This window comes from Scardinius erythrophthalmus (assembly GCF_964197995.2).
Source record: "Scardinius erythrophthalmus genome assembly, chromosome: 16".
Classification (NCBI taxonomy): Eukaryota; Metazoa; Chordata; class Actinopteri; order Cypriniformes; family Leuciscidae; genus Scardinius; species Scardinius erythrophthalmus.
In genome coordinates this window covers 15,264,622-15,284,691 of record NC_138236.1, presented here as the reverse complement: position 1 = coordinate 15,284,691, position 20,070 = coordinate 15,264,622, and the positions used below count along the sequence as shown (strand labels likewise).

Here is a 20,070-nt window from a genome sequence, read left to right as displayed (position 1 = left end):
CGCATGACCCGGTCGCGTCTCTACCTGTGCTTGGACATAACCGTTTTAAAAGATGTCTTGGAAGGGCTCATCAAAACACATTGGCCAGATCATTGGTGCATGACCCGGTCGCGTCTCCAGCGCAGGCTTTTAAACAAGCAGATGAGATGCCGTCTGGGCCTGAAGCTTTCCTAGTCTTCAATTTTTTGAAGATTTGGCTCACGTCCTCCACACAGACCTTAAGCTCAGGTTGGATGGTAGGAGAGGGGGTGCAGGAGGTGATGGTGAATGTGTGAAGTGCAGATCAGAGCGGGTGTGTGGTGTGAGACTGGGCTTTTCAAACCTGCAGTAGAATGAATTTAAATCATCAGCAAGGTGTTGATTCTCCACAGATCGGGGGGATGGTTGGTGACTTGTAGTTCCTCAGGCCTGTCCAGACTGATGCCGGGTCGTTTGCTGAAAACTGGTTTTTCAGCTTTTCAGAGAAGCTTCTTTTAGCACCTCTGATCTCATTTGTCAGTCTGTTTCTGTTTTTCCCCCTGTAACTCACAATATCCCTGAAATTATTGTTTTGGTAAATTAAGTTGGTCTTTAGGCTAACGTACAATGACCCCACAACATTTAAAAAAATGAATTGGTTTATCCACAGCAGGAGGTTCAGCCCCACCCTGATCTATAGGCTGCAGCCAGGCGTACTTGGTTTCAATTCCTAAGCCCTACACAGCCTCAGGGGCCTTCAGAAGATGTCACTGCAATTAGTGCACTGTCTGCCTTTGCCAAAGACTTCTGCTAAATTAACATGTTGACACATGATGTGTGCTTCTTGCCAAGGTTACTCCCAAATTGATATGCCTTATACATTATGCAGTTGCAAAGTTAACAGCGTTTTTAATAGTTTTAATATACTGTTTCACAAATCAGTGGTGTATTTTTAGTCTTTAGTCGAACTGCTTTAGTAATAATTTCAAAATAATAAAAATCTTTTTTAATTAATGCAAAAAAAAAATCCTGTTTGAAAATTTTCTACTGACTTAGTATGGTTCTCAAAACCTTTTTTTTTATTTTTTTATAATAGACTCTATGTACGCATAGTTAGCTATGTTAGCACATATTACTAGTCTTGTGGTGAAAAATTAATCCGTGCAAGTTAATACACAGAAAAAAATTGTTTGCCGTCGTAATCTTTAATCAAAGTCTGAAAAGTTACTTCCGGTCTGGAATGGCGTTCCTTCTCTGATGATGTAGGTTTGACGGCTTGGGTTGGGAAACACTTAACCACTCCCCTCAAACCGTTAGTCTGCTATGAGCAGAGATGGAGAGGAGGAGCGCTAGAGTAAAACCCTGCCCTCTGTTCAATATTCCTTTTCACTGGGAAATGCGTCACAACACTGGAGAAAAGTCGTTTGCAACTTCCGGTTCACGCAAACTTAAATGTGTGTTTAATAAAGAAATACTAAACCTTATATAAATTTGCTTTTCACAATCAAAACCATCTTGCCATGTTTACCATTTAAAAAAAAAAGATCATTCTGTTGTGTTTTGGTGATTAAACCAATATTTACATTAGACTACATTTCATAATTTTGAAGGAATGGTTTGGTGAAAAGCAACATTTACAACCACAATAGCGCAAACTGCACAATAGCAAGTTTGTTCAATACAAAAAAAAAAACATTGATGAACAATCAAAAACATAAATACAGTAGATATTTTTGTTATTTATTTTAATGCACATATTCAGGGAAACATTTAATGTATAATTATACGTTTCTGTATTTTACAATGTCTTCAACCCCTTTAGAAAAAAAAAATTGCTGACTTTTGGTAACCAGTTATAAATATGAATTATTAAGTGCAAGCTAACACAACTGCAAGATGCTTTGAGCAGTAGCCCGTGCTGAGCGTCCCTACGTGAGAAAACACTCCCTGCCACAAGTCTCGGGCAAAAAACACAATGCATAGCAAATGACAGACAATAAAAACACGTGGCCTAGCAACACCAGTTACAGAGTAAAAAACGAATAAAAAAAAATAAACATGTAACAGTTGTTTACAGTATTGATTTTGTGTGATCTACATTGAAAGACCCTGTGTCATTTACACTGCCGAAAGTAATTTAGAGTGTGTGTGTGTGTGTCTAGATTCTGCTATACGTGTCTCAGAAAGGTAAACGTTTGGCTTTGAAGCGCAGTGGAAAAGTTAGAAAAGCTCTCTGATGAAAATGACACAACATTGGTTTGGCACTAGAACGTTCCTGCATTTAGTGCAGTATAGCACATTAGGCCAAGAGACAGAGGTACAAGTACACAGAGAGGGCAACAGTGCTGTGGCATTCAGCATGCAAACAGAAAGTTAGCACACGCTAGCATAAGTAATGTGTAAAGCAACACTGCAGTCAGTCCCTGGACTATTTACATGGCTTGTATGAAACTTTTTAAATATCTCGTGATGCCCAAACATCAACCCAGAGATCCATATGGAAGTACAAAACAAACTTTTGATTAGATTGGCAGATTATGTCACCAGTAGAGCAAGAAACGGAATGGCACAAGACGTAACTACAAATAAAAAAAAATAGTCCATCTTCTGAAAACACAATGCACTTCTGGTTAATTAGTAATCAATTCATTCATAACACCATTGTTTCAGTCCTGCTCCCAAAATACAGTGTGGAAAGAACAAGGTTAAAGACAAATTTGGCATTTGGGGTCAGTTGCTCTGAGAGAGAGAGAGAAAGAAACAAAAATAGTGGTGATGTGTGTGTGTTAGAGGTGCAGATGACAATTAGAGACGATTATGCGCTAGTTAGAAAGTTCTTGTATGAGCATCTTATTTTTCCCTTTCTGTAATGTGTATAAGATAAAGTTTTATCGCTGAAGTGATGATCAAATAAAATGATATGACGTAAAATGGTGACAGATTTACACTCAGAACACCTTAGTGCAGAATGACTGTTTAGATCCATCAGGAATGCTTTCTATTCCCATAGGCAGCAATGGTGAAAAACAGCATATGCAGAGCATTACAATTAAAACAACATTATAATTAAGCCTCTTTACACTGCAACTGCAAAATGCAACTCCATATCACATGTACAGAAGCTTATTTGAACGCAAAATGTAAAAATGTCATGAGCATGAAAATTACAGGCATCAAGGATGCAAGAGAGTTTATGTCTGTTAAACACAGTGACATACCGAGATAAGCTATCTGGTTTTATGGATTCTGGTTATTCTTCCTGTTCACACTGAGCAAAAGCAGTTGAATCTGTATTGGTTTTGTATCGGTATCGTTTTTTGCAGTTCACATTTCTAGTAGTGACTGATACGTGATTTCAAACTTCTCAAACAGGCACAAACAAATCAGCTGCATGTGCTCTTGAAATCATGCTGAAATAACATTCTGCGTCAGGTGGAAAGACAAAGCCAGCAGATTCTGCAGGTTCTGCTCAGTTTGCAGGTTGTGCTTAGGATGTGACCCTTACAGCTTAAAGGGACTCATCCTTGTTTTAAGGCTTCAGAACTGTTCTAATGGCACACAATAGAAAAAAATAAAAGAATCTATAACAGCATATTCATGTTTCAGCATGTATCTCGCTTTTCAGTAATTCTACATACCAACGAAAAAGTAACACTTTAAAATAAGGTTCAATTTGGTTAAATCATTAGGTAACGTGAATTAACAATGATCAGTACACATTAAATGAATGTTAATTTCTTACACTAATATATTTTTAGCATTTATTATTATGAACAAACATGAATTTACAATGAACACGTGTGTTAAATATTAAACAGCTGTAAATTAACATTAGCCTAGTTAAAAAAATACTGAGAAAAAAAAATAAAAAATTAATTGTTAGTTCATGATACCCAATGCATCAACTAAAGTAATTGAACCTTTCTATAAAGTGTTAACGAGAAAACTAAAGAACTGATCTGGATTCCATGTCTAAGTGTAGTTAGCAAAGCAGTCTTCTGAAACATCTGAAAGATGGCACTAACATTTTGCAAGCAATGTACACATCTCATGTATTAGATATTTGAATATACAGTATATAAGTCTAAATGTTTGCGTTTAGGCTGATGGGCATGAAACAGTACACTTACATAAGTTCATGTAATACATAACACTGGTGTTTGGTATGATAAAGCATTTAGCAAAATGAGACAATTTCAGGCATTTTCTCGGCCCTTCAAAGAAAAGAATTGCTCCGAATAAGAAACAAGAAACACAGTTTATATAGAGACCAGCTGCTCCCCTGCAGTTTAGTTGGACCGGTCTAGGTACTCATGCTCTGCTGACCTTAGCATAAATCTCGTTTTCCTTCCGACCCCTCAGGATTCACTGGATCTACAGGAGCCAGTGTGCCGCGGCAGCCAGCAGCAGAGCCGACCCCAGGGTGGAGGCTAGCGAGGTGGAGAGGAGTCCACCGTTGAACACTAGCTTGTAGGACACCACCTCCTGTTGCAGACCGTTCTCCTCCGCCAGACAGCGGAACACACCCTCCTTCAGAGGCAGGTCAGGGGTGGGTGCCAGCACACAGGAGGAGCCAGAGATGGTGCAAGGATATTCCTTGATGCATTTGTCTTTCTCCCAGCGGTAAGTGGCATGGTAGGATCGCACTGGGCACGGTAGCAGGACCGGTCCATCTTTATCCACTAAAACTGGTTTGGGGATGGTGCTAGGTGCCTTATGAGCTGTATCCCACAATTATAGGAAACATTTTAGTATATTTGAAACCATTTTTAATAAAAAATACTTGGTAACACAGTGTCCTTGTTACATATGTTACGTGTACTTACCATAGTAATAACAGTAAATTATGCATAATTACACGCAACTAACCCTCAACCAAATCCTAATCCTACCCTAACCCTATAGTAAGTGCATGTAGTTACTTAATATTACAGAGTACTTAAATATATAATTACACTGTAACAATGACACCTTAAAATAAAGTGTAACCAAATACGTTTATTTTATATATACACTACTGTTTAAAAGTTTGGGGTCAGTACGATTTGTAATGTTTTTATGTCTCTTATGCTTGCCAAGGCTGCATTTATTTGATCAAAGATACAGAAAACAGTAATATTGTGAAATTTTTGAACAATTCCAAGTAACTGTTCTATTTTGATAGATTTTAAAATGTAATTTATTCCTGCGCTTGCAAAGCTGAATTTTCATCAGTCCTTACTCCAGTCTTCAGTGTCACATGATCCTTCTAATATGCTGATTTGATGCTCAAGAAGCATTTCTTATTATTATCAATGTCGAAAACATCCTGATGGATGTTATGCTGATAAATATTTATGTGGAAACGGAAATAAATATTGTTTTGTTTCAGGATTCATTAATGAGTAGAAAGTTCAGCATTTATTTGAAAAAAATTTTTTTGTAACAATGTAAAAATATTCATTTATCTTATATTATAAATAGCATTTTATATATATATAGCATATATTGCAGACATGATACTACTATTAATGTTTGTCTCTTCTGAACACAGAACACTTCTTAACTATTATTACAGGGTTACAGATAGGCTACTACTAAATAGGGTTTTAATTGTTTGTCTATACAGTATCTTGTAAAAAGAAAAATTCAGTGGCATTAAATACTGTTAAGTCAGTGAATTCCAGAAAAAAAATATTATATGGCAAGTGATATGAATAAAAAAAACTATATTTAGAAAACAATGCAAAAATGGGTTTCATTGGGAAGAAGAAGCTGAAACTGTTTTGAAAACTTTCAAATTCTTAAGTGCCATAAAGGGTTCAGAGATACAACAAGAAAAATGGCACCTTTAAAAGTCTCAAAGACAATTTACCTGGAGCATCGCCGCAGACCGAGGCACTGGAGTGGTCAAGGGTCTGAATAAGGGCCCTGATTTCAAAATAGTGACAACAAAAAATAATTGAAACTTAGATTACTTCGTCAGGAAAAACAGTAATGCATCATAGTGTGATATTTGTGAGTGCATATGTACCCAGTGCTAATGTTGTAGTTTGCTGGGATTGCAGTACACTTCCTCTTGGACTTGTCCCACGCACAATATGGATCACGTGAAAGGATGCATTCCCGGCAGCCTACTCCGTATCGACCACAGTCAGCCAGGGGGATGCGCTGCACTTCAAGCTCTGTGCCAATATAGAGATGACCCTGGGAAAAAAACGGAATTCAGAGGTGAAAGGTGCCATCTGGATCCTATCAAACTCTATTTTAAATATCTATGTGAACAGCCTTTGAATTACTCTCTCACTGTATTGTGCAAATAGTTATTCAAAGCTATATATAATTATATTTCAGTGGAATAATATGTCCTACCACTGCAGGCTAAAATTGGCCTGTTTTAGTGTGAGTTCAGTACCTTTTTAGAGTCAATTGCCATGTTAATGATGGGACTGTCATCGTGGAATAAAGAATACTGTGCTATGATAAAGGCTCCTTCTATGGCATGGAGCACCTTAAGGACTTTACCCTTTTCTGTACAGGAGACACAGGAAAAATAGCATTAAAAAAAGATAGAAAAACAATAACAGAATGAGAATAAATTATATGGGGTGCAAGATGTTGGTGTAAAATTGAATATTTGTCAATATCAGAGATTTGTGTTAGTTTACCGGTATCACTCAATATTGGATATTTAATTGTGCTGCTGATTTCTGCTACTTGTACATTTGCAGCCATCTAACACTTAAAGGGATAGTTCACTTTGAAATAAAATTTTGGTATGTTTTAGCTTACCTCAAGGGCATCCAAGATGTAGGTGTCTTTTTTTCCGCAGTAGTTTCAATTTTGATATTTTCAGTCATATAATGCAGGTCTATGGTCACTGTCTCAAAGAGCATGCACAGAGTCCAAATTAAAACAATTCCCCATCGTCCAAATTAAACAATTCCCCATCGTAAGTACACATTGATGGCCTAAGACACGAAACGAGCGGTTTGTGTGAGAAAACGTACAGTATTTATATTGTTTATACCTCTTGTAACACAGCCACGTCCAAGTGATCTGAGGGCGCGCGCTTCCTGCTGTGTGACGTGTGCGCAGACTGGTGCATAGATATATACACTAGATGTCGCCTTAAAGGAACACCCCGACTTTTTGGGACTTTAGCTTATTCACAGTATCCCCCAGAGTTAGATAAGTCCATACATACCTTTTTCATTTCTGTGCGTTCTGTAAGTGTTATTTGACGCACCCACCGCTAGCCTTGCTTAGCACAAAGACTGGATGTAAATGGATAAGGTAGCATACTAATCCCAATAAGTGACAAAATAATGCAAACATTTTCCTATTTACATGTTGTGATCTGTATAGTCACAGGGTGTAAAAATAACAAGGCTATATGAGACAGAGACCACTTTTAATCGTATAAATACTGGGAACTATATTCTCACTAGGCGTAGGAGCACAGCTACTTGGGCGCAGCACACGAGACGCCCTGTGGTGAGGAGCAGAGAGTTCGCTCAGAGTTGGAGTAATAGAGTCAGCAATTACTAGATAGTAAATTTATAGTTTACAATCATGGGTGTTCGCTGCATCTTGTCTTACAGCTTCCAAAGTTTGTAACTCCTCGTCTGTGTATTCTGGCTCAAAACTATATGGTTCTGGATCTTGGTTTGATACCCAGTAAAATTCCTCTGACAATTCCTCAAAGTCAGCCATGATCACGAGTCACGTTCGCTACTAGCAAAGTCCTTTTAGGCAAGTCGTGCCACTCGGCCGCCATCTTGGCAACGCCTCCGGGCAGCTATTTCGGACTAACAAGACCAGGCTCCTATCTAAATGAATGGGCAGAGAGTCAGAACTGCACTTTCACTGGTCACCGGGACATAACAACTGCATGTATAGAAACAGCAGTAAAATATGATAAAAATCGCTGAAAAAGTTTGATGACTTTGCCCCAAAATAAGGTTTAAAACGCCTTTTTCCCCACAGGTTATACTTTTACTACGCATGCGCAAGGATTCACGTTCACGACACCAACTTCATTCACGTCTCTATCCAGAATGCCGGTGTTGTGCCAAGCACTTTAACAATTATATGTATTTAAATGTCTGAAACCTAAAATAAACATTATGTGGTTAAAAACACTGAACAGTTGTGATATATGCCTATGACAAGCGCTGAGCGCGTCCGTCTTTGGCTCAGCGCCAGTCACAGCGCGAAAGCACAGGTTGAATATGGCAGTTATGTCACGTCACTGTACATTCGCTCCTTAGTGGTCAGCTGCTGACTGTTAAAAGCAGATGATTGGCTTTCCAGCGGGAGGGGCGGGACATGTGCATACAACCGCCATCTTTGCCGTTACGGGTTTTCCTTATATAGTTGTATTGAGAATTGAGGAAGTGGCATGTCTCATATAAATTGTCTCTGCTACTAGCTAGTTAGTCACGTTTGTTTTGTTTACGGAACCATCAACAGGGCGTCTCGTGTGCTGCGCTAATCACTCCGCCCAAGTAGCCACTCCGCCCCAGGTAGCTGTGCTCCTACGCCTAGTGAGAATATAGTTCCCAGTATTTATACGATTAAAAATGGTCTCTGTCTCATATAGCCTTGTTATTTGTACACGCTGTGACTATACAGATCACAACATGTAAATAGGAAAATGTTTGCATTATTTTGTCACTTATTGGGATTAGTATGCTACCTTATCCATTTACATCCAGTCTTTGTGCTAAGCTAGGCTAGCAGTGTGTGCGTCAAATAACACTTACAGAACGCACAGAAATGAAAAAGGTATGTATGGACTTATCTAACTCTGGGGGATACTGTGAATAAGCTAAAGTCCCAAAAAGTCGGAGTGTTCCTTTAAAGACATTCGTTCCAATGAACTGCCGTAGCCAAGGCGACATCTATTTTATATATATCTATGCACCAGTCTGCGCACACGTCACACAGCAGGAAGCGCGCGCCCTCAGATCACTTGGACGTGGCTGTGTTACAAGAGGTATAAACGGTATAAATACTGTTCGTTTTCCCACACAAACCGCTCGTTTCATGTCTTAGGCCATCAATGTGTACTTACGATGGGGAATTGTTTAATTTGGACGATGGGGAATTGTTTTAATTTGGACTCTGTGCATGCTCTTTGAGACAGTGACCATAGACCTGCATTATACGACTGACAGACAAGAACAGTTTGACCTAAAAATATAAAAATTGAAACTACTGCAGAAAAAAAGACACCTACATCTTGGATGCCCTTGAGGTAAGCTAAAACATACCAAAATTTTATTTCAAAGTGAACTATCCCTTTAATCTTCAAAAACACTAATAAATGAATATCACTGTTAAATATTATCTTTAGCAATTTTCATTTTCATACTGTATTATAATGTTGTGATGCCTAATTTCACTTGTACCATTTTGGCTATTTAAAAGTGTCAGCCGATATTACAATATCAGTGCCCCCCCCCCCCCCCCCCATAATCCAGAATACCTGTGCCCAGATAAATGACACTGTAGTGTTCATCATTGACAGCCAAGACTGTGTCTGCCACAAGATGTGTGAAGTGGTCATGAACTGGCAGTTCCAGAGGAGTTTCGTCAACCGGGTAGATCATATCCTCAATCTCAGGGTGATCCTTGATCACAGTCAGGATCTTCTGGTTATGAGCCTGAGTGTTGTTCCTGAAAGCACACTGGATAAAGGCGAACCACACAAATGAAAAATCAGGTTGTGCCTTCGTGTTATGAAATTGTAGGATAGTATTTTATCGATACATTCAAAGTTAATGTTTAGAATGTAATATGTATAACAAAATGAATCTGTTGGCACATAATTATGCCTTTGATGTTTCGGTGTGCTGTACCGTTCCAGGACGAGGGGCCGCTAAAGGCGAGTTGTAGCCCTTCAGTTTGGATGTAGAAAAGGCTCTGTCAATTTCTTCAATGGAGTACGCACACACTACAGTGGTGTTCCTGTAGAAAGACATAAACATGAAAAACAGATTTTAATCAAGTATGGATATTCATTACATTTATCAGTGTAAAGAAATAATTAATGTTTTAAAAGATTAGCTTTCAGTAAATGTTAATGTTAAAAAAATAGGGGAAATGAGCATGCACAATTAAATATCCAACTGATAAATTGAAAAACAGAAAAAAGAAATGTAATATTGATCAATATAGTTTATATAAAAGAAAGCTTGAAGTAAGCACAACTGACAATGTTTTTATCAGTGTTTTGAGTAAAAAATCTATAGAGATGTATTTTGTGGTGAATAATGAAGTCTTGCCAAAGGCATTATCCAACTGCATGATGTCAAATGTCTTCCTACCAGGCATTGGAGAAGAGGCCATATATCAACCCAGTGCGGAGATGAGAGGCCAGAACGAAGGCCTGTTTGAAGTTGTTGTACTGCACAGGAGTTCCAGCTTTCCCACACATCACACGTGCCTTCAGGAATGTGGTCCAGGAGTTTGGCAGCACATTCTGAAGCCCTCCCTCATCAACCTGAGCCACACATGCAAAGGTTATCAGAAGTCCTTACAGCAGTGTATCTAAAGCAGGAATGGATTAAGAGCGTGTTACCATGCAGACTCGTCCTATCCGAGCCCTGTAAGGCTCTTCATCTAGACTGGCTGTACTGTTGACCTCACTGAAGAAGAAATAGATCTCATCTTTGAGTTTCTCTTCGTGTGGTATCACAGCGGCTCCTGCAAACTGGGGATCTGGGAGAGAGGTGAGAGCAGATTTATTATTTTCATAGATTCTTTGTGTTGCATATAAAGAATTAGTTTTTGAACCTTTATCTTAGTTGAAATAATTTTTTTGATGTTTAAAATAGATTTAAGTAAGCCATTCGTGAGATTATATATATATAGTGTTTATAAATAATTAATGACGGTTAAGATTTCTACATTATCACAAAAAGTATATATATTTCAAACAAATGATGTTCTTTTTTTATAAAAAAAATTCATGGTTTCCACAAAAATATGAAGCATTAGAACCATTTTCAACATTGATAATAATAAGAAATCAGCAGCTGATTTCAGCATATTTTCAGGATAAATCAACATATTAGACTGATTTCTGAGGGATCATGTGACACTGAAGTAATGGCTGATGAAAATTCAGCTTTACCATCACAGTCAGGAATAAATTATATGTTAAAACAGAATTTTTTTATTTTACATTGTAATGATATTCCACAATATTACTGTGTTTACATAAGGGAACATAAGGGACTTAAAAAATCTCTCTTTTTTTAACTTTTGGTCAGGTTTTTAAACAAACTCTGTTTTAAGCTGACACACTGTAGCATCCAATTAGCTCAGTCCATCAAGACAATCTCAAAAATGCTAATGCAGTATAGATAACAACAGTCAACTCACTCTGTAGCCATTTATTCTCTGACTTCAGCTGTTTTTTGGAGCCATATGTGCGACGGATAGAGCCGGTCTGTCCTGCAACCGCTGACAGAGCAGAGTACAGATTCCCATCTAAATAAGGAGAGAGATAAGTATATCCATCAGTCAAACCTCGGTGACTACAGTCCTGTCAAATCAAAGATTCTGAAACTTTGATTTAAATTTAGCAATGTTTGCAATACTTTGATACTCAAAGTAAAAAAGAGTGCTGCAACTCACTGCGAACTACTTCCTTCTGACTGACAGATGGAAACATTGTTGAGACATGCATTTTCTTTCAGAATCAGTGTTGACCTTTCAGCTCTGCTAACTTACATGGCATATGAAATACTCAACTTTGTATCTGACATTTAAAACACTAAAGAAAAGGGCAAGATATATTTTTGTCATATACTACAGGGAGTGTTGATCTTTTTGAAATTTGTTCTTTTACATTTCCTCTGATACACACTGTATTTTCACAGAGATCTGACAAGATTTGAAGCTTTGAGCATGTCACATTACGGTCTGCTCTACTTCAGAAACAAATACCTATTCAAATGAAAGAATATGAACAAAACATTCTCTCCCGCATTATCTCCTTCCTCCATTCCTCTCCTCTCTCTATTTACCTGCTGACAGACTGATGGAGCGCTGAGAAGGGAAAGGTGCCAAGATGTTAGACGCTACTGTTTCCGCCGGCATTTCTGTCAGTACACTGTCATTTACCTGGATGAGAGAGATGATGTGATTATTAAGTAATTTTCAGGCTTTTGTTAAGGAAACAGCAGTGACACTGTAGCACAAATCATACCACTTTTTAGCAGAACACTTTTTTTTTAACATAATATTATTCATCCACTAAATGTGTGTCCCACATTTCAGGATGTCAAACGCACATTTTATTGTACTACTTTCAGTTCTGTCATTTTGATCTAAGCGTCGTCTCTCATGTTGATTCGGTTATAAATCACACCCACGGCAGAGACACACAAAGGTTATAAAAATGTTCACAATAATACAGAAGTGGTTAAATAAACAGCCTGGATTTTGTCAAAGCAGCTGAGCTCAGAAGGAAAACTGGTCTTATTTCCTTTGTTTTCTCATGTAACCACAGAAAATGCTAAAGCGAATGAAATAGATTATGTAATAAGTGTCTTCGCAACATAATTTATTATTTTAAATAAACCCGAAATGTCTGCATTTAGCAGGCACATCTATTTTTTTGTTTGTTTCTGCAATTTTAGGCCCTTTTTTTCCAAATGGCATACTTCATTTGCACTTTCAGTCTTGTTGACCTGCAATGGCTGCCACGTGCACATATCCATTAAAGGGGTCATATAATGCCATTTTTGTACAAGCTAATATGATTCTTTAGGGTCTAAATTAAAAGTTTGTAATATACTTTAATTAAAAATTCTCATTAGTATTGTAAGAAAACACTCATTTTACCTGGTCAAAAACAGCTCTGTTTTCAGCACGCCGTTTGAGTGCATGTGTCTTTAAATGATAATGAGCTTTGCTCACCCCGCCCCTCTGTTCTGTGTGCACACCGTTTGTAATAAAACACAATAACCATAACGCGTTGTTCATTATAAACATGAGATTATGAATTATATTGAGAACGTCGTACATAGAAAACATGCCGTAATGTACCCTGAGTGTAAAAATAGCCGCATTCATCGTGAAGCGTGCAGCAAGCGATTTGCAAAGATTAATATAAATATTAATATAAAGGTTAATAAAACATTACACTCACTTCAGTTCTTCTGGAGGTGCAGCAGGAACACGAATAGTTGGTACCGATCCTTTTTTCAGGAGCAGCTTCTTAGCAAAACCAGCTTTATACTGACCCTCGTTTGTAAAGCAGTCTGGTGTGTGAAATGATTCGCGCAAACATGAAAGCAATGACGTTGATCGTGGGGAATATTCCCTTCGAAAACAAAACTCAGCCACTGCGTCTTCAGCGGTTCGGATTTAGGAACATCAAAATGACTGCTGTGTTCCTTATTACACCCAAGAACAGGACGCCATTCTACTCATAGACAGTGCTTCAGTGAGTATCAACAATGACGCGCGGACTATGATGATTGACAGCTCGCTCACGAGCGAGGGTGGGACTGTGTTGAAACGCTGCTGTCAATCACAAATCGTGGGAGGGGCGTCTGACCGTGTGACGTCACTAGGTCGAACAGCTTGATTTTAGAGATTGGAAAACATATAAGGAGATTAAAAAAAAAAAAAACACTGGATGGATTTTTATCATTTTATGATGGTTGTGTACAGGCACTGCCAACACACATTTCAGTACAATCAACTTGTAAAAGTGCATGTACCATTATATGACCCCTTTAAGTTCATTAGACCGCACGTGTCCCATTTGTTATTTTAGGTTTTAGTATGGTGCTCACGAGCGCCCCCTTTGCAGTCAATATGCGCCCTCGATGCCGAGCCCACACTGAAGCGAGCGAGTGTTTAGGGTACCATTTGGAACAGGGCCTTAGACTGTATCTTAAACATTATAATAGAGGAACATGTCCTAATCTTAAACACTTTTGTGGTTTGCTTACAGATGGAGTTTAAACTGCTTCTGGATTGTGAGAGTTGCATATACAATGGCAGGTAAGGCATCTTACCAGGAGATAACATTTAGGAGAACCCGCTGTTGTCCCACACACCACGAATGAATCGCCGACTTTCTCAATTACTGAGATGAAATTATCACACTCTTGCTATAGAAAGATGAAAAACACGATATGTGTCAATGCAAAACATACAGACATCATATATTATAAATTATAGAAAGAATATAGTTGCGAAATACAGCATGCCATCTAATTGTGGGCTTGGAGAGGCTCTTTCCTTTTCCTTTTTCTATACTAAGTGCATTTGTAACTTCAGCAGTTACGACTATCGTTATTTCGATTTTAAAGAAGCCCATCACTCATGTGTTGGCCTTCTGTCTGTGCCATTACCCTTAAAAAATAGCCTCATTCAGTCAACTCTGAGTGATGACCTGCTCAGCATGGGTGACTATTTCTGTAGATGTTGAACCAGGGCAGTGAATCCAGCCAGGCTGAGGAGCGTCTGGGAAATCCCTTCATAAATGTTCTGATTAAAGTCATTTTCAGAATTCACTATTTATTATAATCCAGCTTAACCTGATGTGTGTAATTCACACAGTGGATTTATGAGAAATGGATAACTGGACACATTATGCTAGTCATTTCTCGTGCACTGTAAGATATGTGAGTGAATTGAATCGCACGGTTTAAATGAGTTGAGATAATCCTTTTCTTTGCTTGAAATGCCAACCAGCTTGAGGTCTGAACTGACTGAATATTGTGGGTTTGTCTCTCTTACCTTCCACACTGATGAGAGACACTTCGCTTTTGCATTCTCATCCATTACCACAGGGATCTGTGAACACATCAACACCATTACTAATCATGCAGCCTTGCATACATAATAATGTAGGAATGAATTGTTCTCATTTATTTTATAGCTACTGTATATTCTAGAATTGCAATGAGAAAACAGAACATAAAATGTTATGGCTGTAGTAAAATGATAAGAAGCTATAACTATCCCCCACTGCAAAGAAAAGCTTGCTTTTATGCAACCACAAGTATTACCTCCATTATAAGACATTGTTCTGCTCCATAAATACCACAGTTTTGCTACTTGCCGAGTACCAGCTATCTAGGTCAGGATTTAGAGCAGTGATAGATCTACTTTAGCTCCAGGTTATGGTGTCATCATCCCTACCTGCTTGTCATGCACTCCTTTATCACTGAAGCTGAGCTTATAGATGACTCCTTGGCCCCCCACATACAGGACATCAGTTTCCTGTTGGTGGTAAACCGTCGTGTAGTTCTCCGGTTTCATGAAGCGAAACCGAGGGGATTCTAAAGACAAATGAAATGCAGAAAGGCAGTGTACAAAAAGGGAATTTGGAAATTTGCATGTTGTATATGTTCACATATTGCACAAATGAATAATGTACATCTACTAAATCAGTGGTTCTCAGCGGGTGGGTTGCAATTAAAAAATTGGCCACACGGAAAAAACAATACAAATAACAAAATTAGCCATGAAAAATGTGTATATAATAAAAAATAAAGGCTTCTTCTTATATGAGCCACTGTAAATGCAATAAATGCTTCCTCTATCTTTTGTTGTTGAGATGAAAGGCTGTGCATCCAGACTCTTAGTGTTTTGGTCCAAATCATCACTTGGTTTTATAGTTCAGTATAACATAGTCCGGTGTTGGTCATCACATTTTTGCTGTTGTGTGTGTCAATTTTCCTTTTAGACTGTTCTATATAAATCATTTTGCATATTGTTGGACCTGTGCTTTTGTTAAATGTTATATCATATTATTTAAATGCTATCACTTGATTTTGACAGTAAAATCTGGGGTTTAGAGCAAAACCAGTTGAGAACTACAGATCTTAAATGATTAGCTTAAATGCCTTAGCCGCTAATGTGGGCGTTTTTCATTATACCCAAATGGAGAATACTGTCAAATGTGGTTGTCAGGGGTAACCGTAAAATTAAAACTGTTTTGTAATTTGAAAGAATTGTTTCATTATATAAAGCGGAGCTTCGCGACTATTTCATAAAACTAACACGTTGCAACAGGTGTTTGTCTCGGTCTGCGCTGGTATTTCAGCACAATCAATAACTGGCTATTCGAAGGAGGGGCTGAAGAGGTCGAAAAAGCCTGCAGACCAGTCTGAGCCGGTTTCTATTTGCATATACAGCTCTCGTTTGCCATAACACTTTAGTTCATCAGAGAATTTGTCTCCCGATCGCATCCTTGGTGAAGACGTGCGCTGAATTGAAGAGGTCGCTGTCCGCGGTGCTGAAGTGGGCGGTCAAGACCAACAAGCTCAATGGAGTCTTATATTGGGCTCTCACGGTTTCTCATATTATGTGTATTTGTGAGAGGTTTTAGTTTCCCGTAACACTGAGGGGATGGCCGTGAGACATGTTGGTGTTTTTAAACAAATACATGACCCATACCGTTTGTATCGACATAGAAGTCTGTGAACGTGCTTGGAATAAATTATAAAGGTGGGTTTCGTGGAATTTTCCATGGCTATCCTGCAAATGCGAGTGTGTTTTTCCCTGGATCGCATGTTGTAGCCTGTGTTTTGGAAATGCATCAGTTGCTGCAGTGCCATCATTCCCGTTAGCTCACACACCTGCATTGCAGCTCTGTAGATTGCGTCCTTAAAACTAACCCACTTGCTGCGTATTCTACAGGAAAATTGCTTCAAAACAGCAATGACATTCAATGCATTTACAAGTTTAGAAAGGTCGTTTCAGAAAATGACTTATTCAGTAGCCTCCAGGAAGATTCAGGCGCTTGTTTACTACAGACCACTCGCTCTTGACCAACCCATACACCATTAACATATCTTCAGGAGATGTTACTATGACTACACAGGCAAAAATCTTTCCAGCATCATTGTATGAACCATCAGTTATACTTAACAGGCTGCATAGGCTATATGTTGGCATCGGCACTATATACTTCATTTTTATACAACGTCAGTAATTAAAGCGATGCATTTACTGTATTTATTTTTCATTGTAGTCTAGGCTTGTGTACTCTTAACCATGATTAATATCACACATACGTCATGATGTGAAGTCATGACGTGCATGTGAGCCTCAATTGTTTTTTTTTGTTTTCAAAACAGCAATGTAAAGCAGTCAGTGCCTCATCTTAGCTTGCCTCAATTTACTAACATTGTTATTTGACTTTTTTTTTCTATCTTTTTTTTTTTTTTTTCCTTCTACTTCCCGACTTAATACGCAGCATTTTTTTCTTGAGGGGAAAATAAGATTCGTAATTTCTGCTTCAGTAAAGATAAACATGACATCAGAACCTGAGAACGAGAAAATTCCAGACCTCTCCACAGAATTAAACTATATCATTGAAGAAAATAAAGCCTTACCCATCACGGTAAATTTTAGCCGGGGTGATTTTTCGGCCAAAACCACAGAGAACAGAGTCGCCAGTATGAGTAGATTCATGTTGCTGAGTGATGCTTTAATTAGAGTGACGACACGTTAAAATAAGCCTTGTCTCAGATAAGGATGGTGTTGTTTTGCCTGAAGTGTGTGTGATAAGCGGGTGCTGCCGTGTCCCTCAGTCCTCTGTGAGAATCTGAGCGGTAATTGCCTTCACGTCACACTTCTGAAAGAGAGAGAAAAGGGCGAACGGACATGCGCTCACGCGGATTGACAACCATACAGTGAGCTAAACACTTTATTTATTAGTTTAATGCATTTTAATTCATGCATTGACATTCCACTTAAATACACTTCAGTTTGTAGATCTCATAGATGTATACATATTATAATTTACATTTAGACAGGGGTGTTGCTAACATTATAACATTTAAACATTTAGAAATGTTTATAGGGCCAATGTCCCCCCCCCCCCCCATTTCTGGGGAGATGTTAAATACCCAGTATTTTAACCTTCACAAAAAAATACCCTGCATATAAGTTAATGGCAGTTTAAAGAATATAAAGATATATATAGATATATAGTTTTGGACAAAAGCGTCTGCTAAAATGTAAATGTAAATATCTGAGAGAGAGAGAGAGAGAGAGAGAGAGAGAGAGAGAGAGAGAGAGAGAGAGAGAGAGAGAGAGAGAGAGAGAGAGAGAGAGAGATGTGCGTGCTGCGTCTGTCTGTGCAGTAGTGTGTGTGTGTGTGTGTGTGTGTGTGTGCTTCAATGAAAGCAGCGCATTAATATGGTGGTTTAACTGACTGGAACTACCTGTGCATTACACTATTTGAACGCACACCTCCCAGCCAATCACAATCGAGTATTCTGACAGACAATGGTGTGTATACATATTATATAATGTGTAATAATAATCATTATTAATTGCCATTAAGTAAAGATATATTTGTAAGAATCTCAGAATCCTATATACTGTATACTCTCAGAAAAAAAGGTACAAAAGCTATCACTGTGGCGGTACCTTTTCAAAAGACACCTTTGTACCTAAAGTGTGGATTTAAGTTCCTCAAAGGTACATATTGGTACCAAACGTGTACATATTAGTACCTAAATGGTACATATTAGAACCCTTTTGAAGGGTACTGTCCCAGTGACAGCTTTTGTACCTTTTTTTCTGAGAGTTATATATATATAATGAAATTTGTAACAAAGTAGGCCATTAGCAATACCATGGCATATTCCTGACTGTGGGAACTGTTGTTACAGATGCTTTTAAGATGCATGTGACACACTGTCCGAGTAATCTATTATCTGTTTTTTTTCAAGTGAACTGTTAAATTTGCTTTGTCAGTTCTTGACAGAATCAGCTATAAGAATCTGCTCACTCTGCATCTTGCCCATGTTATTGTCCTATTCATCAGGTTCATCAATACTTTTGGAGCTCAGACAAGCCAAAGCTCACTGCATCAGTAGCAGAGTGGGCCAGGAAACATATTTACATTCTTCCATTCATTGTAGATTATTTGGCACCACAAAATCTCTCAAATTATGTCTGTGTAAACTGACATCAATTTTAAAGCTTCTGGTGCAGTTTTGTATAGTACAGGCTATCGTCTCTTTTATATGTCTTTCTTTGGCTCCAGCTAGTGGCCAAAAGGCAAAAGCGCCATATTTTGGTCAAAGTGGTGGCACAAATAAGTCCTCACATCAGTGAGTACAGAACAGGAAGATCGGAACATACTGTACAATACATTTATGAGTGCACACACACACACACACACACACACACACTTTTATATCTGTGCAGTATGTTTATTATTTTTTATTGTGTGTATATATATCACAAAAACGTGACAACATTCTCATCTTAATAAAATGATTATTTAATTTTGTTATTATTTTGTTTAGTTGTAGTTTAATTGCAACGCATTTTTATTTGATCATAGTACGCCTGTAGCCAGACAGACCTATATAACAGATTGAGACATCTAGAGGTAATCCTAAAGGGTTTAAACCACTGGTCATACACGTGATTATCATCTTTTTTTCTGGGTTATTCTGGGCAACAGCAGAAATTATTTACTCTCACTCTCTCGCTCTCTTTCTCTCTCTCTCAGCAGAATCCAGTTAAAGCTTGAGAACTGTCTGTCCAAAAAAACGACAGCCTGACTAAAACCACTGCAAGTTCCCCGTCTCTTCCTGTACTGTTAGACAATAATCCATCATCTATCACGTATCAATTTGACTGAATGAATGGCATAAATTCTGTAAAATCAAAACATTAATCGTAGGTAATCAGATGAGAGGCAGCAGGAGACAATTATTTCTCAGTTTAACAAACAAGACAGTGACTGATGCAGATAATTATGCAGATTCTTCTCTCTTACACCTCATGTCATTTATCCTCCACAATCAGATGAGCTAAAGAAAAACTGCAGCCACTCAAGGTTATAGGTGCTGCACTGATGAAACAGATGGAGCTTACATCTGGACAATTTTACACTGCATGCACCAGAGTAACAAAGAGATATGATCACAGTATCTAAATTGTTCAGACTTTCAGGACTCAGAAATTTACCTAGAAATGTGCTTGCATTTTTAATGAGGAGGTTTAAAATGGAACCCTGTGGAGTAAAAATAGTGAGACAAGATGGTTTTCTGAACAGGCAGACTTGCATAGTCTTTAATGATCCAATGCAAAATATTATAACTTACAAATGCATTAGCAAAAACA

The 20,070-nt window shown here is 38.1% G+C and overlaps 1 protein-coding gene across 1 annotated transcript; it reads right to left on the bottom strand.

Moving 5' to 3' along the window:
- Nucleotides 1–1,711: 1,711 nt before the first annotated feature.
- LOC308704233 (semaphorin-7A) lies at nt 1,712–17,505 on the bottom strand. The gene is made up of 14 exons (XM_081388385.1): nt 17,316–17,505; nt 15,115–15,254; nt 14,710–14,766; nt 13,983–14,078; nt 11,979–12,075; nt 11,332–11,439; nt 10,526–10,665; nt 10,272–10,447; nt 9,804–9,912; nt 9,431–9,632; nt 6,353–6,468; nt 5,972–6,144; nt 5,813–5,868; nt 1,712–4,679 (listed from the first exon to the last, which is right to left on the bottom strand). The coding sequence occupies exons 1-14, from the start codon at nt 17,392–17,394 to the stop codon at nt 4,333–4,335; spliced, it is 1,896 nt and encodes a 631-aa protein (XP_081244511.1). The 5' UTR covers nt 17,395–17,505; the 3' UTR covers nt 1,712–4,332.
- Nucleotides 17,506–20,070: the final 2,565 nt, after the last annotated feature.